The following is a 22,702-nucleotide window of genomic DNA, read 5'->3' as shown; positions in this document are numbered from 1 at the left end:
AATTGGGAAAACCTATGTAAATTGTGTAATCTGTATAAATCATTAAAGGGATTATTCACCCAAAAATGAAAAATTGTGTCACTAATTCCTTTTTTAATTTTTTTTTTTAATGAAATCTGAGAGCTTCCTGGAAACATTTCAATTACAATGCTGTCTATGGAGGGTCAAAAAGCTCTCTGATTTCATCAAAAATATCTTTTTTTGTTTTTTTTGTTTACTTTTTATTAAATTTTCTTCTGGAAACAGTAGTGAAAAAAAGCAACTGTACAAATTTAGAACCCACCCCATCCCATCAAAAATATCTTAATTTGTGTTTCGAAGATGAACAAAGGTCTTGTGGGTTTGGAATGACAGGGTAAGTAATTAATGACAGAATTTTAATTTTGGGGGGTAATCCAATTAAGAACCAGAAATAAACTGTAATTATGTATGATGATATATTATGATCGCACCTATACTCGAATTTGATAATCTGGTGTTTGAGTGTACCTGGACTTTAAAGACATTGGATTTCACATGTGTTATTGATAGACCAATCAAACAATGGGAAATCTGTGCTATGCTATGCACAGATTTAGAAGATGCCTTTGTAATTTTGAATCATTATTCAAATTAGATTTTGTTTTTGTAAAGTGGTGTGGGACTGCAGCACTATCAAAGCCAAGGGCAACAAAGGATTATTTTAAGCTTCAGTCATACATCATTTCTAAATAACTTCTATTCAAGCCTCAAACTGGCCAGGCTGATCCTAACTATTTATCTAGAGCAGGAAAACACATTTATGTTAATAAAGTACTTTCTTCTTATATATTTTTTTATACAAATATTTGTTTTTATGACCATTTATTGCACAGAAGCATTAGTTTATTATCTTATAATCTATATTGCATTAGTGTTTTTTTTAGCTTTTTCTTTCTCATGTTCTTCTATTCGTGTTGATGGCCTCTTGGCCTTTGCAGTCTCTTTGTTCTTATCTGCTCAAGCTCTGAGCATCTCCATGGTTATGAGCCTGTGATAGGTCAAAAAAGAGGCAACAATGTGATTATCGTTTGGTTATCTCATTCCCTATTGAATGCATTGTTAGCGACAAAGCCTTTTCATGGCAACAACTGGCTTTGAGTGGCAGCGAGTTTGCTGATATCTGAGTGGAAAGTAGAGCTGGAGGGCTAGTGCTGATGTCTTGTCCAGTGACCTGGAGTTGTGCTGAGGGTCTGGAATGAAACAGCTCATGCTTCCACTGTCTGTATTCTTATGAACAATTAGCTTAAACTTCAAATGACGCACATGTGGATGGTTTCCTTTTACTGTATTTTTAATGCAAGACACATCATACAGACAACATTCAGTATTAATTAATGTGTTTAGGTTATCAGTGCCATCACTGACTATAAAGTCTTAAATCAGAAATACAGCAGCCTGCTGCCACTACTATTGAATAGGTAATCTGCATGTCTGTATGATGTGACAAAAGCATCACTGTACCACAAAATGTCAACCGGAATACAGTTAGAGCTGAGAAATGAAGCAAGAAAAGCATGCAGCTGAAAATGTGATGTTAATATTTGCATAACTTATTCATTACTGCACCTCGGCAACTTTCATTTGTGCTGCTAATGAACCGAGCAGAATAAAGACTGAAGGCATTCTGTTATAGTGCTGAGATTATTATTTGCAAATATTTCCAAACATTGAAGGAGAGAACAAAACCTGTAAAGAGTAAAGACCACCGATAGACTGTTAAGTGCAAAATATTTCTAACAAAGCTAAAGTTAATTGCAGTCATTTTCTTCCTGCATGTCTGAATGAATCTAAATAGCTATTTGCTATATTCATTTATTTTTGCATACATGTATCCTCCTTCTGTATAAAGAATTCAAATTGTCAGTTCAATATTTTTGTTTGTCAAAGTGGCCTACCAGCTTGCATGTGTGTGTCTTTCTTATGTAAAGAATTAATGTGTAAATCTCTGAGCAGTGCTCATTAAAAGGTGACATAATTGGCACTGAGCTATTGATAGTCAACATCTGACAGGTTATTTTATTATCAGTCTCATGTCTATAGTCAACACAAGCATGTTCACATGCCCGGCATAATACAGTTCCATTTCACACCGCACGCACACATTCACATGTAAACATTTATTCTACAAGACATGACTGCCAGGTTAGATGAACAACAAAAAAGAAGATAAGCGGTACAGTGCTGGGGGTAATGAGACAGTTCAAATGTAAAGAGTGGGAGGAGAAAAAGAGACAAGAGAGGAAGAGAGAAAGAGAGAGCTTAAGGAAATACATAGCGTGACTGATGGATGGATGGAAAAATAGATGATGGGGATAAATACATAGATTTACAGATAGATATATGCATGAATAGAATAAAAATTGGATGAATGGACTTAGAGGGACAGATATGTTTACATATAGATAGACGTACAGCTAAACAGATAGATGGATGGATAGATGGATAATTGGATGGAAGGATGGATGGACTGATGGAGGGATAGATAAGACGTTTAGATAGACTTATTCAGTAGATATATAGATATATGATAATTGGATGGATGGATGGATGGACTGATAGAGAGGTAGATAAGACATTTACATATATACAGGTGCATCTCAATAAATTATAATGTCATGGAAAAGTTCATTTATTTCAGTAATTCAACTCAAATTGTGAAACTCGTGTTTTAAATAAATTCAATGCACACAGACTGAAGTAGTTTAAGTCTTTGGTTCTTTTAATTGTGATGATTTTGGCTCACATTTAACAAAAACCCACCAATTCACTATCTCAACAAATTAGAATACTTCATAAGACCAATAAAAAAAAAAAAAACATTTTTAGTGAATTGTTGGCCTTCTGGAAAGTATGTTAATTTACTGTATATGTACTCAATACTTGGTAGGGGCTCCTTTTGCTTTAATTACTGCCTCAATTCGGCGTGGCATGGAGGTGATCAGTTTGTGGCACTGCTGAGGTGGTATGGAAGCTCAGGTTTCTTTGACAGTGGCCTTGATTGTCTTCTGGACAACTGTCAGATCAGCAGTCTTCCCCATGATTGTGTAGCCTAGTGAACCAAACTGAGAGACCATTTTGAAGGCTCAGGAAACCTTTGCAGGTGTTTTGAGTCGATTAGCTGATTGGCATGTCACCATATTCTAATTTGTTGAGATAGTGAATTGGTGGGTTTTTGTTAAATTTGAGCCAAAATCATCACAATTAAAAGAACCAAAGACTTAAACTACTTCAGTCTGTGTGCATTCAATTGATTTAATACACGAGTTTCACAATTTAAGTTGAATTACTGAAATAAATGAACTTTTTAACTGTGTTAGTGAGCACTTCTCCTTTGCCGAGATACTCCATTCACCTCACAGGTGTGGCATATCAAGATGCTGATTAGACAGCATGATTATTGCACAGGTGTGCCTTAGGCTGGCCACAATAAAAGGCCACTGTAAAATGTGCAGTTTTACTGTATTGGGGGGTCCGGGGGGGTCCGGGGGGGTCCGAAAACCAGTCAGCATCTGGTGTGACCACCATTTGCCTCACGCAGTGCAACACATCTCCTTTGCATAGAGTTGATCAGGTTGTTGATTGTGGCCTGTGGAATGTTGGTCCACTCCTCTTCTATGGCTGTGTGAAGTTGCTGGATATTGGGCAGGAACTGGAACACACTGTCGTATACGCCGATCCAGAGCATCCCAAACATGCTCAATGGGTGACATGTCCGGTGAGTATGCTGGTCATGCAAGAACTGGGATGTTTTCAGCTTCCAGGAATTGTGTACAGATCCTTGCGACAAACTGCAGTCAGGTCGAGACCCCGATGAGGACGACAAGCGTGCAGATGAGCTTCCCTGAGACGGTTTCTGACAGTTTGTGCAGAAATTCTTTGGTTATGCAAACCGATTGTTGCAACAGCTGTCCGGGTGGCTGGTCTCAGACGATCTTGGAGGTGAAGATGCTGGATGTGGAGGTCCTGGGCTGGTGTGGTTACACGTGGTCTGCGGTTGTGAGGCCGGTTGGATGTACTGCCAAATTCTCTGAAACTCCTTTGGAGACGGCTTATGGTAGAGAAATGAACATTCAATTCACGGGCAACAGCTCTGGTGGACATTCCTGCAGTCAGCATGCCAATTGCACGCTCCCTCAAAACTTGCAACATCTATGGCATTTTGCTGTGTGATAAAACTGCACATTTTAGAGTGGCCTTTTATTGTGACCAGCCTAAGGCACACCTGTGCAATAATCATGCTGTCTAATCAGCATCTTGATATGCCACACCTGTGAGGTGGATGGATTATCTCTGCAAAGGAGAAGTGCTCACTAACACAGATTTAGACAGATTTGTGAACAATATTTGAGAGAAATAGGCCTTTTGTATACATAGAAAAAGTCTTAGATCTTTGAGTTCAGCTCAGGTGTGCCTCACACGTCCTGAAAAGTGAAGCTGTGGGCTCTTTGATTGCTCCCTGGAGGCTGGCTGCAGTACAGGTCATAAACCCCGCCCTCTCCATGTAAACGAATGGGACTTGAGTCAAGATAAAAAAATTAATTATACTTCCAATACAATTTTCCGAAATAAGGTTTTGATCATTTAAGGTAGTTGTTATCACGCTGATATACTGTATGTTCAATTGATCGTTTTTGTGATGAGTTTGATTTTAGCTAGTAATTTGATGCTATAAAAATGGGGAGTGTCATTATGGTTGATTGGGTCTGCGGGAGTTTGATACCGCAGCTCCACCTCACGACACTACTGCGCAGACTCTGGCTCCAAACGAATCTCTACTGCGCAGACTCGGGCTTCAAATGACGTCATTTACTCACGATGGCAACGGCCATACTGAGATGCTTTGGCTTCACTTTTCTATAGTGGAAGGAAGCGGAGACGCGTCGTCCATCTTTTTTTACAGTCTATGGTTCAGCTCGTGAAAAATGGGGACAAAAACAAAAGTGTTGCGTTGATACAGTAGATACTGTATAAATATGTAAGATCATTGGATGGATGGATGGATGGATAGGGGGTAGATAAGACATTTACATATAGATAGACGTATAGATACATAGATGTATGGATGGATAGACAGATAGATGGAAGGATGGATGGATAAAAGGACTGACTTCTCGTAGTAAGCTTGTTCTTATATCTTTGTCTAAATGTTTTCCTAATCTTGCCTATTTTTATCAATCATATTTTCTTTGGGCCTGGAGCAAGTGGAGCGTGTGTATGTGTGTCGCCTGTCACATTAAATAAGCTCCCTGATTCGTCTTGGTAGTTGCAGACGCAGGTGCAGAAGAAGGAGGAAACACCTGAGGAACTTTCACTAAACCCCTGACTCACACTTCAGTCTCTCTCTCCCCCTCTCTCTCCCTCTCTCTCACTCAGCACAGCTGGATTGAACAGAATGATCACTGGCTTGAGGAGGACCAGAATCTGCTAGCTCCGCACACCGCCAGAGAGAGCTGAGAGAGGGAGCGAGAGAGAGCGCGCGCTCAACTATCAGGTCATCCAGCTCGTAAAATCTGTTGTGTTCTGACAACGAGAACAGAGAGGAGCAAGAAGACTTCACTTAACAGACACAACACACTCTGCGCTTTCAGAAATGCACGGATTATGGGAACATTTCATCATTACACCTTACATTTTCCATTTTTCAGGCTTTTTGGTGACAGTAAAAGAGTAGCAGGAAGACTTCGGGAGTGTTTTCAAAGAGGACAGAATGAAGCAAACCTCTGGACTCAATGGCTTGATAAAAGATGCTATGAAGAAAAGAAGGATACATGACCTCTAACCGAACTTGGGAAGTAACAAACTTTTGTCTTTGAGAGTCTAGCAGCGTTAATAAGGGACATTATGAACTTGCATGCCAACATTTCAAAACCTGTGCCTAAAAGCGTCTTCACCTCTTCGAACCTCATGCCCTTTGACCCTGACACCTGGACTCCAAGCCCGGACATCATACTGGGTAATGTGGTTCGTAACAGTTCATTTGGCTGCAACAGAAGTTGGGCTGACACTGAAGCATCTCTCTTTCCCAATTTATCCATCAGCAGCACTTCCAGTGAAAAAACAGAACTGCTGTCATGGCAAAGGTGCAACGGCGAGACGAGCAAAGAGGAGTTAGTTCGGAAAAACTGGGCTGCGTTACTGATTTTGGTTGTGGTTATTATTACGGTTACCGGGAACATTTTAGTAATCATGGCTGTCAATCTGGAACGAAAACTGCAAAATGCCACCAATTACTTTCTCATGTCACTGGCGGTGGCAGATATGCTTCTGGGACTTCTGGTCATGCCTGTCTCCATGGTGACCATTGTGTATGGTGAGTCTGCTTCGATTTTGACAGCAGTAATTGATTATGTTGGCAGTGATGTTTGGATGTGAGCTTTCACTTACACAGTGTTGTTTCTGAATAACATTAATGTCTGGTACGTTTGTAGGACTCTTAAGACATGGTGTGTGTATCTGTCAGGTTGCCGTAGTTTCCAATCAGTGCATTGAAACCATATAGAGTTATTGCTATACGAGTTTCCACTGGAAAAGTTTGAAGCACAGATGTGGTTGATTTTAATAAGGGGAAGATGGAATTTTTCCACCACATACTTTAGGATTTTCCCACCTCCTTCTTGAAAATAATGACTGGAACAGCGCTCTAAGTCGGACATGGATTAGATCAACTTTGACCTCAGCAAGAAGCGTCATTTGATATCATTATATAATTTTTATATCATATAATTTGCTTTTGGTCTGCTGTTTTTAAAGCAAATGTGAGCATTTCACATTCGTGACTTTTGTTTTTGTCATAATTGGCATAAAAACACATTACATTCTCATAAAATCATGGTACCATCTTGTGGTATTCCCCATCCGATCTCCAACAAAATCAACATGATTGGAGCAGTGAAGGTACGATGTCTAGGGATGTGCAAGACTAGTCGACTAAATGCTACTGTTGCTGTTAGACAACATTGAAAATACTAGTTGCTTACATTATTTTTTTTCACAAATATATATATATATATATTTATACAGTGCCGTGAAAAGGTTTTTGCCTCCTTCCTGTTTTTTTTTTTTTGCATATTTGTCACACTTAAAAGACTCAGATCATCAAACAGATTTTAATATTACACAAAGATCATGCAAGTAAATACAAAATGCAGTTTTTAAATTATGATTTCATTTATTAAGGGAAAAAAGCTGTCCAAACCTACCTGGCCCTATGTGAAAAATTAATTGCCCTCTCCTGTTAAATCATGACAGAACTGTGATTAAACACGGAGTTAAATATCACTAGCCACACCCAGGCCTGATTACTGCCAGACCTGTTGAATCAAGAAATCACTTAAATAGAACCTGACAAAGTAAAGCATGCTTAAAGAGCAACACATCATGCCACGATCTAAAGAAATTCAAGAACAGATGAGAAACAAAATAGTTGACATGTATCAGTCTGGAAATGGTAATAAAGCCATTTCTAAAACCAACACAGGATTTCATAAAAAGAACATCATACCAACAGTTAAGCATGGTGGTGGTGGTAGGCTGCTTTTCAGCTTCAGGACCTGGATGACTTGCCATAATTAATGGAACTATGTATTCTGCACTCAATCAGAAAATCCTGAAGGAGAATGTCCGGCCATCAGTTTGTGATCTCAAGCTCAAGCGCACTCGGGTTATGCAGCAGGACAATGATACCAAACACACCAGCAAGACCACCTCTGAATGGCTCAAGAAAAACAAAATTAAGGTTTTGGAGTGGCCAAGTCAAAGTCCGGACTTAAATCCGATTGAGATGCTGTGGTATGATCTTAAACAGTCCATTCATGCTCGAAAACCCTCCAATGTGGCTGAATTAAAACAATTCTGCAAAGAAGAGTGAGCCAAAATTCCTCCACAGCACTGTAAAAGACTCATTGCCAGCTATCGCAAACGCTTGCTTGCAGTGGTTGCACAACCAGTTATTAGATTTAGGGGGCAATTACTTTTTCATGTAATCCCTTAATAAATTAAATCATTATTTCAAAACTGCATTTTGTATTTACTCAGGTTATCTTTGTGTAGTATTAAAATTAGTTTGATGATCTGAATCATTCAAGTGTGACATATGCAAAAAAAAATATATATATATAATTATTTATTTATTTTTTACAAAGGCTACATTCAAATTACTGTCATGTTTTCAAAATAAAATATTTTGAAAAGTGGATATTGCAGTAGACTATGCACTTTGAAAACGAGCAAGGTGTAGGAGCATTTCGGTTTTGGAGAACCTAAAGCTGTATTTTGGCTAATGTTGATTACGTGAATGAATGCTAATGTTTTTTGGTTGTTTGTTTGTTTGTTTTTTGGTAGAACTGTTTGAGTCAAATGGATTATTTCAAATGGATTGCATGTAAACACAGTGGTCGACTTGTTGGTTACATAATTTCCGTATAAATGTCTGTGAGCTAGTCCCTAGCACACATTCCTGTAGATGTCACTATCTTGAGAAAGATGTGATTGGACTAGACAACATACACTTCAGTGACCCTTTAAATTATGATATACTGTATAATATGTTAATAAACACTTCAGAGAAATCAAATTATGCACATTTTTCAAATTATATAACTTCTTGAGGCATGTAAAATCTAAACCAATTATATGCCCATTTTATTCTTGAAACACTGTTTGCATAAAGTAAGGTATGGTGTATTAACATACACATTGTTTGAAGTGACTTTCGTAGCATAGAGTATTTGTGGCATTTCATGGTAATATTTAAACTTGCCACTGTTCTGACTGCATTCTAAATTTTAGTTCACTGATTGTTTTCACTGTTCTGATATTTAATTTTCAAGTTTATATGTTTATTTATCATTCCACATTGTGTTGTAAATTTCGCTTGGATTCATTATCTGTCGTGTTTCATCAGGGAAATGTTAATTTCTGTGTAATTTGCTATTTGTGTACTTAAAGTGGATGTGTTAATTGATCATTAGTGGCCTTGTGTACACTGACGAGGTTATTTTCATGCGAATGGTTTGCTGGATGACATTGTGGATTAATTTAATTGCCCCTATATTTTATAATGAGTCCAAACACATGAAAAATGCATGGTTTAGCACAAAAGATTTCATTTTCGTTCATGATAGAGTCTGAAGATGTGTTTACTATTCCAGTAGGAATAAGAAATGTGTTTTTCTGATGGAGCCTGACAGCGAAATGTCATTGTCACGCTGCATTTCAGGCTGTTGTCTGTGTGCCGAGACAGCGGCTTTGAAGAACTCAGAGACAGAGAGGTTAAGATCGCACAAGAGTGTGTTTGAGAGAAACACGCCACCTTCTTCACCGTTTCCATCTCTCTTCTGCTCATCTGTCCCCTCTGTATTTGCTGTGGGAAGTATTAGTACTATTAGTCAGACTGTGGATGTGAATAAATGTCATGTCACTGTTTCCAGACAGAGTCACATGTTACACGTTAAAACCTTGTTAACATTTCAAGGTGTGTGTGTGAGAGTGGAATGACCTCTGCTGCTTTCTAAATCTGTCTGTTAAATGGCCAGACAAAAGAAGCCATTAAAGAAGATGTTGAGGGAGAATTTTGAGAGAAAGTCTAATTATTTTCCGCTGCGTAAATGCTGGACTGATGCTATTCAAATCCATTGGATGCTGAAGACACTCAGCACTTCACCTGTACTCCTATGGAGCAATGTGTCTTTGTCCGCTTTCTAGCTGTGCTTTTTTGTTTTGTTGTTCAGGAAAAATGACACTATTGTTGCTCTAGCATTTTTATGAACCTTTATTCTGCCTAATTAATTGGCTTGATTAAGCTCTTTGTCCTTGTGTTTGATGGTTGAGTCACATTCTCTCTGTTACATTCTCTCTTTTTCTCTCTCGCTGTCTCGCATGCATGTGCACGTGCATACACAAACACAGTGTTTCCTCAAATGTTGCTATTGTTTTACTGTTGTCATCTTTTAAGAAATTTGCTAACAGTAATCTGTATATAGATATTTGGTTATGTTTAGGTTGCATTGCATTGCAAATTGGGCTGGGCGGCATACTGAGTTTTTGCAATATTTTTTGTTTTTTATAAATGAGGCTATACACTTTATATTGATATACAGTAGTTTGATTTGAGTGACACAGACTGAGCTGCTGCAGAGAAAGTGCACAATCCAATTTGTCCTAAACATGAAATATGCTTTGTGTTAAGGGCTTTAAAATTAGCACGTAGCCTATAGTTTAAAGTGGCTTGCCCCGTCAGATGCTCTAACAGATACATGGGCTGCTGACAGATAACGTAGGCTATTTGCTCTAAAGGGTTTGAGATGTGGTGTTTTCCTCATTGCAAAACTTACATTTCACAGATAGTCTCCATCTGTAAATGTTAGAAAGTCATATATGGAAATTTTTCCATTGTACTGTCCAGAGTGGATGAGACTTCTGCATGCAAGTCTCTGTTAAACTTCACAGACTTAGCGTTAATTTTGTCAGACATTTTTCATTTAGTCTTAGTCTTTTAAATTAGTCTGCAGTGGTGGCCAATGGGTTGAAGGTCCAGATTGTAGTTTCAAGGCAGCTTCAAGGCAAGGGCTACACGATCCCAGCCAAGGAATAAGGGTCTTATCTAGTGGAACAGTCGGTCATTTTCTAAACAAAGTAAAAATGTATATGCTTTTTAACCACAAATGCTCATTTTGCACTAGCTCTGTGATGCACATGTGCAACTAATCATCATCATTTTGGAAAGGTTGCGTGGTTAGTTCTTCATCTGTGTACTTCAATTCAAAAAGGTATAGGGTAGTGCGAAAAACTCTTATTTTCTCCTCTAACTTTAAAATCGTCCAACATCATTGTTTTACCTTTTTTTAAAAGGGCGTTTGACTTTGTTTGCACGTTCGCTTTGTAAGCACTGGGTTGGTGCTTCCGCCTACGTCACGCGTTACCATTCCAATATGACTAAGTCATGTGTGTGGTCAAGCTAGAGCAAGACGAGCATTTGTGGTTTAAAAGTATATGATTCTTTTATTTTTTTTAGAAATAGACTGATCGTTTCATTAGATAAGACCCTTATTCCTCATCTGGGATCAGGTAGAGCCCTTTGAAGCTGCACTGAAAATGCAATTTGGTCTTTCAACCCATTAATCCCCATTGAAGTCCAATATATGGAGAAAAATCCTGGAATGTTTTCCCTCAAAAACCTTAAAGGGACAGTTCACCCCAAAATGACAATTCTGTCTTTATTTACTCACACTCCAAACATTCGTTCTTCTTCAGAACACAAATTAAGGTATTTCTGATGACATCTGAGAGCTCTCTGACCCTGCGTAGAGAGCAACTGAAACGGAAATGTTCCCAGACCCAGAAACGTAGCAAGGACTTCGCTCAAACAGTCCATGTGACATCAGTGGTTCAATCGTAATTTTACAAAGCTACAAAGAAAACAAAAATAACTTTAATCAACAATTCTTCTCCTTCACGTCACCATTACGGAGAGTTCCATGCTGCATGCATTCCTCTGCACGCATTCCTCTGCACGTAAACAAGGCACAGTGCATGTGAGTTCTACGTCAGAGGCATTACACGCATGCATTGTTTACATGAGGTACTCTAGATAATGGCGGAAGATGTGATTTGGTTGAATAAAGATGAATTGTTGAATAAAATCGTTATTTTTTGTTTTCTCTGCACACAAAAAGTATTCTCTCTGCTTTGTAAAATTACAATTGAACCACTGATGTCACATGGACAATTTTACCAATGTCCTTACTATGTTTCTGGTTCTAGGAACATTTCAGTTGCATTGCTGCCTATGCAGGGTCAGAGAGATCTTGGATTTCATCAAATATATCTTAATTTGTGTTCCAAAGATGAATGAAGGTTTTATGGGTTTGGAATGACTTTGGAATGACAAAATTTTCATTTTTGGGTGAACTATCCCTTTAAATTTATTTTTGACTGAAGAAAGAATGACATGAACATTTTGGATAACACGGGATGAGTAAATTTTATTCTGGAAGTTAATTAATCCTTTAAAACTACAGCAGTTGAGTAGGTGCATTTATTCAGCTACTACAATTGCAAACAACATAGTCAAGATCTCCTGACAGAACATAGAACATGACAATACTTGTTTGTTGGTGTTTTTACAGATCATCATAGGTGCATCTGTGAGGAGCGAGCACGTCTGCATGGTTGCCAGATAGCAAAAATTAAGCAAAACCCCGGGTAGAAAATGAATCCTTTTAACAGAGAGGCTTTGACTTGGCGATTTGAACTCTAGATATCTGGCAACCGCTGTAATTTAAACGTGAACACTTGAACCGCATGAGGTGTGCTACAGACATGAATGATAGCTTGAATCATGTGGCTCAGAGGTGTACAATCTGAGTTAGGTTTTGACTGGCAGAAAATAAAATGATATATTTTTTTAAGAATATCATAAAGACAATATCATAAGCAATCACCTAGCAACCACCCAAACAGCCACTCAGAAAAACTTAGCATCTGCATAACAATGCGTTGCCAACCAAACACAACTTCCTGGCATAGCAACGAGCAAGTTTTGCATGGGAAAACACCACTTACATTTTCTTGTAATAAGCTGATTGATCAGATGATAATTAGCGTGTATTTGAATTGATAATGGGTCAATTCTGCAGCCAGCTGCTCTGTACTGTGCCAGCAATGAACACATGCAGTCACAGAGAAAAGGAGCTAATCACTATAATACTGTGGGCTGCTCCTCCAGTTCAAGACTGGAGAACAGTGTATTTTAACACAGATATTCTGATAAAGAACATTATATGAATACAAACTTAGTGTATACACATTCAGAGAGACTTGAAAAAAAGGTATTTCCTCATGGACAGATGTCTTTCATTAAAGGGCTCATTAACTGAGAAACCAAAATTCCTTTTGACAGATACTGTAGGAGGTCATTGTGCTATAAAAACATCCTGTAAGTTTCAGAACTCAAAACATTCTCGTTAATCTAAACACATCTTATATTGAAGCCAGTCTGCCAAAATGACAGCTTGTGGAATGTACCACTTTATAACATGATAATGTGGATAAGCACCACCTCCGCAGAAGAATATCAACGCCTGCTTCTACAGCACTTCCTGTTTAGCCTCGCCCACTGCTTCGTGCACATAGTGTAAATAATGAGAAGCGAACGCATGTCTGTGCAGAAATCAAATGATAAAGATGGCTCAGAATACAACAAGATGCTGTGCAGTGCCAAGCTGTGGAAAAACAGTGTTTGCATTGCCTTCCTTCTGATCACAACATTAGGAAAGAGTGAATGAACTTAATGTTTAATGAAGTTCCAGACCGCGTAATAACCCAATCCTTTGTTCACTTCATTTTACTGCGGATTTGTTTACAAACAAGGAACGATTTGATGCGGGATTTTCAGACAGATTGAAACTAAAAGACGATGCTGTGCTGACTATATTGAATCTGACAGTAATGTCGCAACACAAGTGTGAGTAACTGTTTTTATTATGTGGTTACTATTGCTTTGTCTGTTAAATCATTTAATATGTACTGAGTATTTATGCGTTTTAAACTTAAATCACTGCAGCATCCATCTATGAAGGATGTAGGCTGGCAAACATACACAACTATTAGCCAATCATAGCAGTGGGCATTTACTTCTGAGTCTACAATCTGCCACATCTATTCAAACAGAGCGTTCTGATGAGGGGGGGTTATGCAAAAATCCTGATAACATGAGTGGCCCTCAGAGAACAGTACAAAATAAATAAAAAAACAGTTCAAACAAAAAGTTAGTGATAGTGGATAGGATAGTGAAAATTGAAAATTTTAAAATGAAAATTTTGGCATCATTTCCTCACCCTCATGTTGTTCCAAATCTGTATGACTTTATTTTATATGTTGAACATAAAAGAAGATATTTTGTAGAATGCTGGTAATCAGTTAATGGTCCCAATTGTCACGTGTCTACCTGTCTGAAGTTCCCGTTTTCCTTATTTGGTATGGTTCCGTTTCTCATTAGTTGATTGTCAATTCATTATCCCCACCTGATTTGTATTATGTTGTTTGCTCTTTTGTTCTCTGCCTTTTATAAGTCCTCAGTTTTTCGCCTGTATTTGTCCGATCTTGAGTTAATTAAATGGGAATGTGAGTTGATGCTGTTTCGTTCTCCTGTCTTTCATTTATATCTTTTACTACAACCACGCACCCGTGACACCAATTGACTTAAACAGTATTTCTTTCCCTACTATGGAAGTCAATGGGGACCAACAACTGTTTGGTTCATTAAAATTCTTCAAAATATTTTGCGTTTAACATTAGAAAGAAACTTATACAGGTTTGGAATGACATGAGAGTGAATAAATGATGACAAAATTTTCCTTTTTCCGAGACACACCAAGCCGAAGGTTGCCCATCGAGCAATGTCAGGTGGTTTTTGAACATTGTATTCAGCTTAGCGAATAAGCCCATGAGAAAAAAACAGAACTGACGAAAGCAAACCAATGACAGGGTAAAGAGGGAACGCATAGACGCTTGTTGTCATTCTATATGTTTCTTTCTTTCTTTACCCACAAGAAGAAAACCAAGAGCTGACAATGGCAGTGGCATTTGGTGTCAGTTTAATGTGTCCCTATCCTTAGAGATATCCTAGCAGATAATGCATAAGCTCTGACACAGTTGCACAGTAGTGTCGTTTTATATCTACTATCTATCCACCCACTTCAATTGCCTGTCAATTCTTTGTTGTCCTATACACTAAAAAGAAAAAGAAAAAGAAATAAAAATAATTGAAGAAAGAGATAAAAGAAATAAAAATAATTGAAAAGGGGTTATAACGGTAATGGGGGGAATCCACAAAGAACAAATTGCAACTGCTGATAGTGCTGTTTATTTAAGCAAATATGCAAATCCAGCATATATGCACCCACAAAATTACTCCTGAATGCAATTTGTACACCACGTTTCTGCATCTTGGGGACTGTAAAACATCTCTCTGCTGCAATCCAAACACCTGAACTGACTCTTTAAAATGCAACAGGTCTACGTGTATGATTGGCTATTGTCATTTGATCATTTTATGATGATATTTAATAGAAGCAATCTTCACATTATCATTTGAGGGAATGTCTTTGTAGAGACATTTCTGAGAACCAGTGATGAGGATCAACGAAACGCCACTGAAACTTCCACTGAATCACTTGTAAATACAGACGGATTCCACTTTCCTTAGAGGAGAGCAGAAAGGCTGAAGTGCTTTCAAACGAGTGGAGATGACAGAGAGAGCAAGAAAATGACACATCGGACAGAGAACTTTAAAAAGTCCATGAGAGAGGGATCACATCTGAAGCAGCAGGGGTGATCAAATCTGAGAGGAACTCCCCTTGAGTTTCAGCAATGACGTACTAGAGCCGTGACGATGCGCGCACTGAGTAATCCAGTGGTAATCAGAGGCATTTTATAAATAGCAGCGCATGTTTCTAACCCATTATCCAAAAAGGTAAGAATAGCCGTGATTGTGTGTCCATTATCTCATAGGAGGCAAGGGAGAGAAAAAAAAAAGATTAAAATTTGATTAAATAAATTTGATTAATGGCCCTAAAAGAAGGTGACTATTAATATCCAAACAACAGTTTGGATATGACTGAATATCCAATATGACTGAAGCAAATGAAGCAATAAAGCCATGAGAGGCCATGTGCTATTGTTACTATACCATAGTTAATGATAAGTAATAGTGATAAATACACCAGTTTTCAATTAATAGCTACATTTATTACATGATATAATTCCTAAGTCTGAGTGTAGGCTGTTTACAGTTACCAAGCAACTTATCATGTTAATATAGAATGTATTGTATATTACCGTGCCCTAGCTGTGTCAGATTTTCAGATATACTGTAGTCTTTCTTATATGCTTGTATATTTTGGTCTTCACTGTTCCTCTTTTGTTTCTGTTTGTTTTCCATAGATCCGGATGGAGTGACAGTGAGGGAAGCCAAAATAAATGGGATCAGAATACACACAGACACTAATTTCCCCCTGATTCTCTAAAACCTCTCAATCTCCCAAACGGCTCCACAGCAGAGCTCTGGCATAATCCCCTGCCACGTCGTGTCACCATGACAATAGAGTGTTCCAGAGCAACACTCAAAGCTCAATAGCTGCCGTTAATGCAGCACTGATGATTCTCTGGCACAGGTGGTCTCTAGGTTGCCACGGCGCTCACCGACTAAAAAGAGTGGAGTGACTTAATGAGCAGCATGAAGGGCTAATGACGAGCATCTGCGTAGACACTGAAATATATCTTTCATTTCACTCTCATTAGGGTCGTGGCCACTTTAAGCACTTGACACCTGTGTCACATCAGTAATGGCTGCTTAACTATTCTCTATTGATCATACACCTGCATTATAGATCTGGGGTGGGTTGTAGCATCTGGATGGATATGGATAGTCATCGTCACTTTCCTAAATGTGAGCTGCAGCACTTTTGTGTCTGCTTTTACAGTGTAAAACCCTGCGTCTTATTCACTAACCAGCCGCAGTTCAGTTTAATCAGGCGCTAACTGTGCTGGAATAGCACATTCAAATTGTATTCAAATTCAAATGTGTATTCAAATTATGTCATTGTCATTCTTTTCAGCACAAATACGCCTCCTTTCTATGTAAATTAGGATTACAGATTGCACTTTATTAAAAATAACTCATTGCTATTTGCTTGCCGCAGTTAGCGCTGCCAAAGAAAAAGATTTTCTATTGGTCATGAGAGCAGTTATTTATCAAACAAAGATCAAATAATGCCGTTTTAACTAGAAATGTATCCAGACATTTGGTGTAGTTAACATGTTTGCATTTTTAAGATTATGTGAATAATTGTGTCACTAAACCAATGCAAACAGCGTGTGCAAATAAATAATGCTACAATTCATTCACCCCTAAATAATTCAAGGAAACAATAAAAAATGTACTTGCATACACTAGGGGCAGTAAAACAATGTTATTCCTTTTAACACAAATTATAGGGACAGATATCGATTAATAAAGACTTACTTTCACGTGGCTCCTTGCACAACACTATGTTATGACCTTAAAACAATTTTAACATGGTCTATGATTTGTAAACTAGTACATTTTCATGTTTGCATCACATAACCAGCTCCATATGTATGGCTTTTCAGACAGTAAACTTGCTTGGGAGTTCACCTGATACAGCATTGCACTTGCAATCCATAGCGATCAGGAAGATGAATGTTCCTATGAAACATGATTCTTGATAAAAAGAGTTCAAAGACATGTATAAGCAAGCTAAAAAAGTCATGGCTGCTTCAGCAAATGCATTGTTATCTCACATTTACTTTTTAAACACTTGGTTAGGTTTGGTATAGTCTCGCATAGCCAGACCTTCAGAATCCATGGCAGCTTTCATTGGCCAAGGCCCGTCCATGAGGCCGTTTGACCGACATGTCAAACAACCAATCACAGTTCGTTTTGTTCAGCTTCACGTTTCGGGGCATGGAAATGTCGCCACAATAATAGGCCGGTGTGTAAAACTCGGATGTATATTAAAGATTCTATTCCGCGAACTTTAAGTATTTCACATACTTTTGAAAATCCAGTGTTTAGTTGATCCTGATAAGCGCTTGTCATCACAGTTGTAAACACAACGGCTTTCTTCTTTCGTGAGGGGGTTTGGCGTCATGGCATCTTTGTTTCCAGGCGGAACGTTAAAGAATGCGACATACACATCTCCCAGAAATCCTGTATAATTCAATCAATCCGATGACGACTTCGAAACTCCTTAAGTGTTTCCACTTTTGTGTGCCATATAGTAGGGGTGTGCGATACTGCAAATTTTGGTATCGATCCGATACAGAGTAAATACAGGGCCAGTATCCCCGATACCGATTCCGATACCGATACTTGTCATTTAAAAAAAAAACATACATTTAAATGACCAATAACAATTCAAAAAATTAACAATACTAATGTTGATGTGACTAATATTATATTCACCTTAAAGCTACATGGATATTATTTGCCTTTCTAAAAGGACTTTGCAGGCAGAGGAGCTCAGAACATGAAAGTAATGCACAGTTTCATGTTAAGTATTTTCCTCCCATAGAAAAGAGTTATAAAAATAATTAACGTGGCTTAATAAATTAAGAACGTAATATTAAAAGACAAAACTCAGTATACACCTTATTAATGTTGCAAACTAGATATAGGCCTACAAGTTAGCATGTGCCCAGAATATGAAAGCAACTTTCAAAGTTTTCACATTATGCATTTTCCTCCCATAGAAAACCATTATAAAGAAAAGTTTAACGTAAGTGGCTTATTGAATGAAGACAGTGATATGAAAAAGAACTAGGCCTATTAAACCATAACTTGTTTAGTATTGAAAGGATTTTCGTATGTTATGTACGTACTGTATTTTCTCTTTGTTTTATACATACTGTAAAATTTGTTTGTTATTATTGCAATAAAAACTGTGATATGAAAAGGCCAAATTCGGTACAGTTTATAAAAATACATAGGCCTACTATGTATGTACAGGTAAGCAGATGAACCCAGAACATGAATGCAACACGCTGAATTTCATTTTCTCTCATTGCAATATAAAAACATTTAATATGGTGCAATGGAGGAAGACAATGCTAAAGACCAAATAAATAAACAGACTAAATTCGGTATACAGTTTGATAATAGAATATAATATGTGGCAAACAGCTGAGCCTAGAATATATATGCAAACATGCTAAATTACATGTTAAGCATTTTACTCTCATAGAAAACCGTTATAATGAAATCTTTTTAAGTGGCTAAATGCATTAAGAAATAATATTAAAAGGCCAAACTCAGTATACACCTTACAGTGATACTGCATAAAAAGGACACATTCGGTATACAATTATATACAATATGCACTATGTGAAGGATACATCCTTCCTCCCCTTTTCGTTTCTTCTGTAGCTCGGAGTTCTACCTTTCCATCTCGCGCTGGATCCGCTTGCGCTTGAGCCGCTGGGTCACGTGATGGCATGACAACAAAACGTACTCGGTTACTGTCGTAACCTCGGTTCCCTGAGATACGGAACGAGTACTGCGTCTTGATAAAGACGCATATGGGAAAAAGCCTTTTTTCTCCTGAACTGAAGTCTTATTCAATCACGCAGTGAAACTGCACGACTATTGGTTCGTGCAGTGTGTAAAAAACGAACCAATGTGTCTGCAGCGGAGCTGCACGAGCCTATGGCGACGGAGCCCGCCAGAATGGGCGGGGCATCTGGCTATATAAGCGGCCGTTTCGCCATAGGATCCTCAGGTTACTTCGACTGAAGCGACGACTGAGTCGTGCAGCTGTCTGGCACGGCAAAGTACGCAGTACTCGTTCCATATCTCAGGGAACCGAGGTTACGACAGTAACCGAGTACGTTCCCTGTCGATACTCCACTCGTACTGCGTCTTGATAAAGACGCATATGGGAACTCAATTCAATCACGCCGTGCTAAGGCAGAGGAACGACTGCATAATATTACTCCATAAGCATTTAATGCCCACAGGGAAGTTCAATAGTATGCTCCAGGCCAAGCGAGCTAAACTCATAGAGGTTATGCTCGGCCTGGGTGATCATTCCTTATGACTCTTACATACTCAGTACTTCCAGGACCGAGGTATGCAAGAACCCAACTAGAGAGCTTGAGCGCATTGCGGTCAAGAATTCTCTGTCAGGATTGTTCCCATAACGTATACATGTACGCTCATCTAAGCAGAGAGGACCCTAGCCTGTAAGGCTGGTACATCCAGGCTATAAAACCTAGCAAATGTGGACGGCGAGGCCCAGCCGGCCGCCGCACAAATCTCTGTAATGGACACACCGCTACACCAGGCCCATGACGAGGCGATGCCTCTAGTAGAATGGGCTCATACTCCAATGGGGCATTGTAGGCCCAAGGAAGAGTACGCCTGCGTAACAGCGTCCACTATCCACTTAGAGAGTCTCTGCTGTGTGACCGGATGCCCTTTGGCGCGGTTACCGAAGCTAACAAAGAGCTGTTCTGTACGCCTAAATGAGGCAGAGCGCTCGAAGTAGATCCTCAAAGCTCTGACAGGACATAACAAGGACAACTCCCGGTCCTCCTCAGAAGGAGGAAGCGCGGAGAGTGTGATGACCTGAGCTCTGAATGGGGTTGAAAGTACCTTGGGTACATAACCATGCCTTGGTTTCAGGACGACCTTGGAGTCGTTTGGCCCAATTCAGGCAGGCAGGGCTAACAGAGAGCGCCTGTAGGTCTCCCACCGCTTAACCGATGCTAGTGCTAGTAGCAGAGCAGTTTTCAGCGACAGCGACCGAAGGTTCGTAGATTGAAGCGGCTCAAAAGGAGTGGGCAGGTCCCATGTAGGGACGGTGAGGGGCAGAGGCGGATTCAGCCTCTTGGCTACCCTCAGAAAACAGACAACTGAGTTGTCTCTGCCTACCGATTGGCCTGCTATAGGGGCATGAAAGGCCGCTATAGCTGCTACGAACACCTTGAGTGTGGAGGGGGAACGCCCTTTATCCAGCAGCTCCTGCAGGAAGGACAGAACCACCGCTAACTCGGAGGTAGACGGGTTTTCACCGCGGTCTAGGCACCAAGTGGAGAAAACAGACCACTTAAGGGCGTAGAGGCGTCTCGTAGACGGGGCTCTAGCCTCAGAAATGGTGTTTAACACACGCTCTGGGAGGCTGGTAGGCTCCCGTTGAGCGGACACAGGTGGAGAGCCCACAGCTTGGGCCGAGGGTGCCATATTGTTCCGTTCGCCTGAGAGAGGAGATCCCGTCTCAGGGGCAAGGGCCAGGGGGCTGCTGTTAGCAGCTGAACCAGCTCTGACAACCAAGGTTGGTTTTCCCACAAGGGGGCCACCAATAGAACCTTGTGTCCTTGTTCTTTGATCCGCCTGATGACCTGAGGGATCAGGGCGATCGGAGGGAATGCATAAAGGAGGAGGTTGGGCCAATCGTGGGCCAACGCGTCCCTGACCTTCGAATAATAAATTGGGCAGTGAGAGCTGTCTTTGGAGGCGAAAAGATCTACTTTTGCCTTGCCAAATATCTTCCAGATCATCTGAACCGTCCATGGATGGAGCATCCACTCCTCTGAGGGGACATTGCTCCGAGATAACATATCCGCTCCTTGGTTCAATCTGCCCGGCAAGTCGCTGCCCTTAGCGGCGCAAATTGCGCTGAGCCCACTCCAGAAGGCACTCTACCAGAATGAAGAGGCGCTTCGAGGAGAGATCTCCTTGGTGATTTATATAGGACACCACGGACATGTTGTCTGAGCGAATCAGCACATGGTGTCCTATTAGGTCTGGCAGAAAAAACCGGCAGGCTCGACATACTGCTAGCATTTCCAAGCAGTTGATGTGGAGGCCGTTCTCCGCTTCTGACCAATGGCCAAAGGTCGGTTTGCCTTCGCACAGTGCCCCCCAACCTGTGTTGGAGGCGTCTGTCGTGACAACCTTCCTGTTGCAGACCATTCCCATAGCCACGCCCTTCTCCATCCATCGTGGGTTCTTCCAGGGGGCCAGGGCTGTCACACAGGCATTCTCTGAAACGCTTTGACGGGGCGAGCGGTGCCGCTCTTGAAGGAGGCCGCTAGTTTCTGAATGGCCAGAGCGCGTTCTGCCGCTACCACCGCTCTCATCTGAGCCGAGTCCAGAACTGTTCCCAGGAACGATACTCGTTGTCTGGGGGACAGTGCACTCTTGGCGAAATTGACCCTGAGCCCCAGGCACTTTAAGTGGCTGAGGAGGAGGGTCCTGTGTGAGAGTAGCTCTACCTCCGACTGGGCCAGAATGAGCCAGTCGTCGAGATAGTTGAGAATGCGGATTCCCATCTGTCGTAGAGGGGAAAGAGCCGCGTCCATGCACTTCGTAAAAGTGCGGGGGGCCAGAGACAGTCCAAAGGGGAGGACCGTGTACTGATAAGCCACTCCCTCGAAGGCGAATCTCAAGAATCGTCTGTGATGGGGGGCTATCTGGATGTGAAAGTATGCGTCTTTCAGGTCCAGAGAACAGAACCAGTCCCCTGTGCGAATCTGCGAGAGGATCTGTTTCAGCGTGATCATCCTGAACGGCCTCTTCATGAGGGCGTGATTCAGGCGTCTGAGATCGAGGATGGGCGGAGGCCTCCATCCTTTGGGAACGAGGAAGTAACGGCTGTAAAAGCCTGATTCGCTCTGAGCTGGAGGAACCCTTTCTATGGCTCCTTTTTCCAACAGTGTCATCACCTCTGAGCGTAGAACGCGAGTGTTCTCGCCCTGTACTGAGGTGGAGACCACGCCGCTGAAGCGCGGGGGTCTTCGAGCGAATTGGAGTGAATAACCTCGTTTTATTATCCCTATAACCCATTCTGACACTCCGGGGATGGCCTGCCAGGCCTCGGCCCGCGTGGCAAGGGGTTGGATAAACTCAAGTGACTGACTGCACGGAGGCAGGGCACTCGTGAGTGGAAGAGGAAACCTGCTCTCTTTTTGAAAATGTTTGTGTTTTATTTTTTCCACTATCACAGTGGATGGTTGCTTGGGCGCTTGTACGGGCCCTGTATTTGCAACAAACACACTTCCCTCTGCACCCAGAAATGAACGGGGTGAGAAGAGGTTTAAGAGAGGCTGTTTGGTGGGCGGTCCGGCCGCGGCGGGACTTGGCCCTCTCCTCTTCCTGCTC

At 40.5% G+C, this 22,702-nt stretch overlaps 1 protein-coding gene across 2 annotated transcripts in view; it reads left to right on the top strand.

The window, feature by feature from the left end:
* Window positions 1-1,216: 1,216 nt before the first annotated feature.
* The window catches only part of htr2aa (5-hydroxytryptamine (serotonin) receptor 2A, genome duplicate a), a 44,207-nt gene continuing 22,721 nt past the window's right edge, over window positions 1,217-22,702 (top strand). Inside the window, exons 1-2 of one of the 2 annotated variants that reach the window (XM_058787427.1) lie at window positions 1,217-1,230; window positions 6,120-6,331. In XM_058787427.1, the coding sequence (XP_058643410.1) occupies window positions 1,217-1,230; window positions 6,120-6,331 (226 nt within the window). Of the gene's footprint in view, window positions 1,231-5,862; window positions 6,332-22,702 lie in introns of those variants that run through there. The other variant, XM_058787426.1, reaches the window with a different exon arrangement.

This window comes from Onychostoma macrolepis, chromosome 09, assembly GCF_012432095.1.
Source record: "Onychostoma macrolepis isolate SWU-2019 chromosome 09, ASM1243209v1, whole genome shotgun sequence".
In the NCBI taxonomy this organism is placed as follows: Eukaryota; Metazoa; Chordata; class Actinopteri; order Cypriniformes; family Cyprinidae; genus Onychostoma; species Onychostoma macrolepis.
Note: the sequence above shows the minus strand (reverse complement) of the source record. Positions and strands in the feature narration are given on the sequence as shown.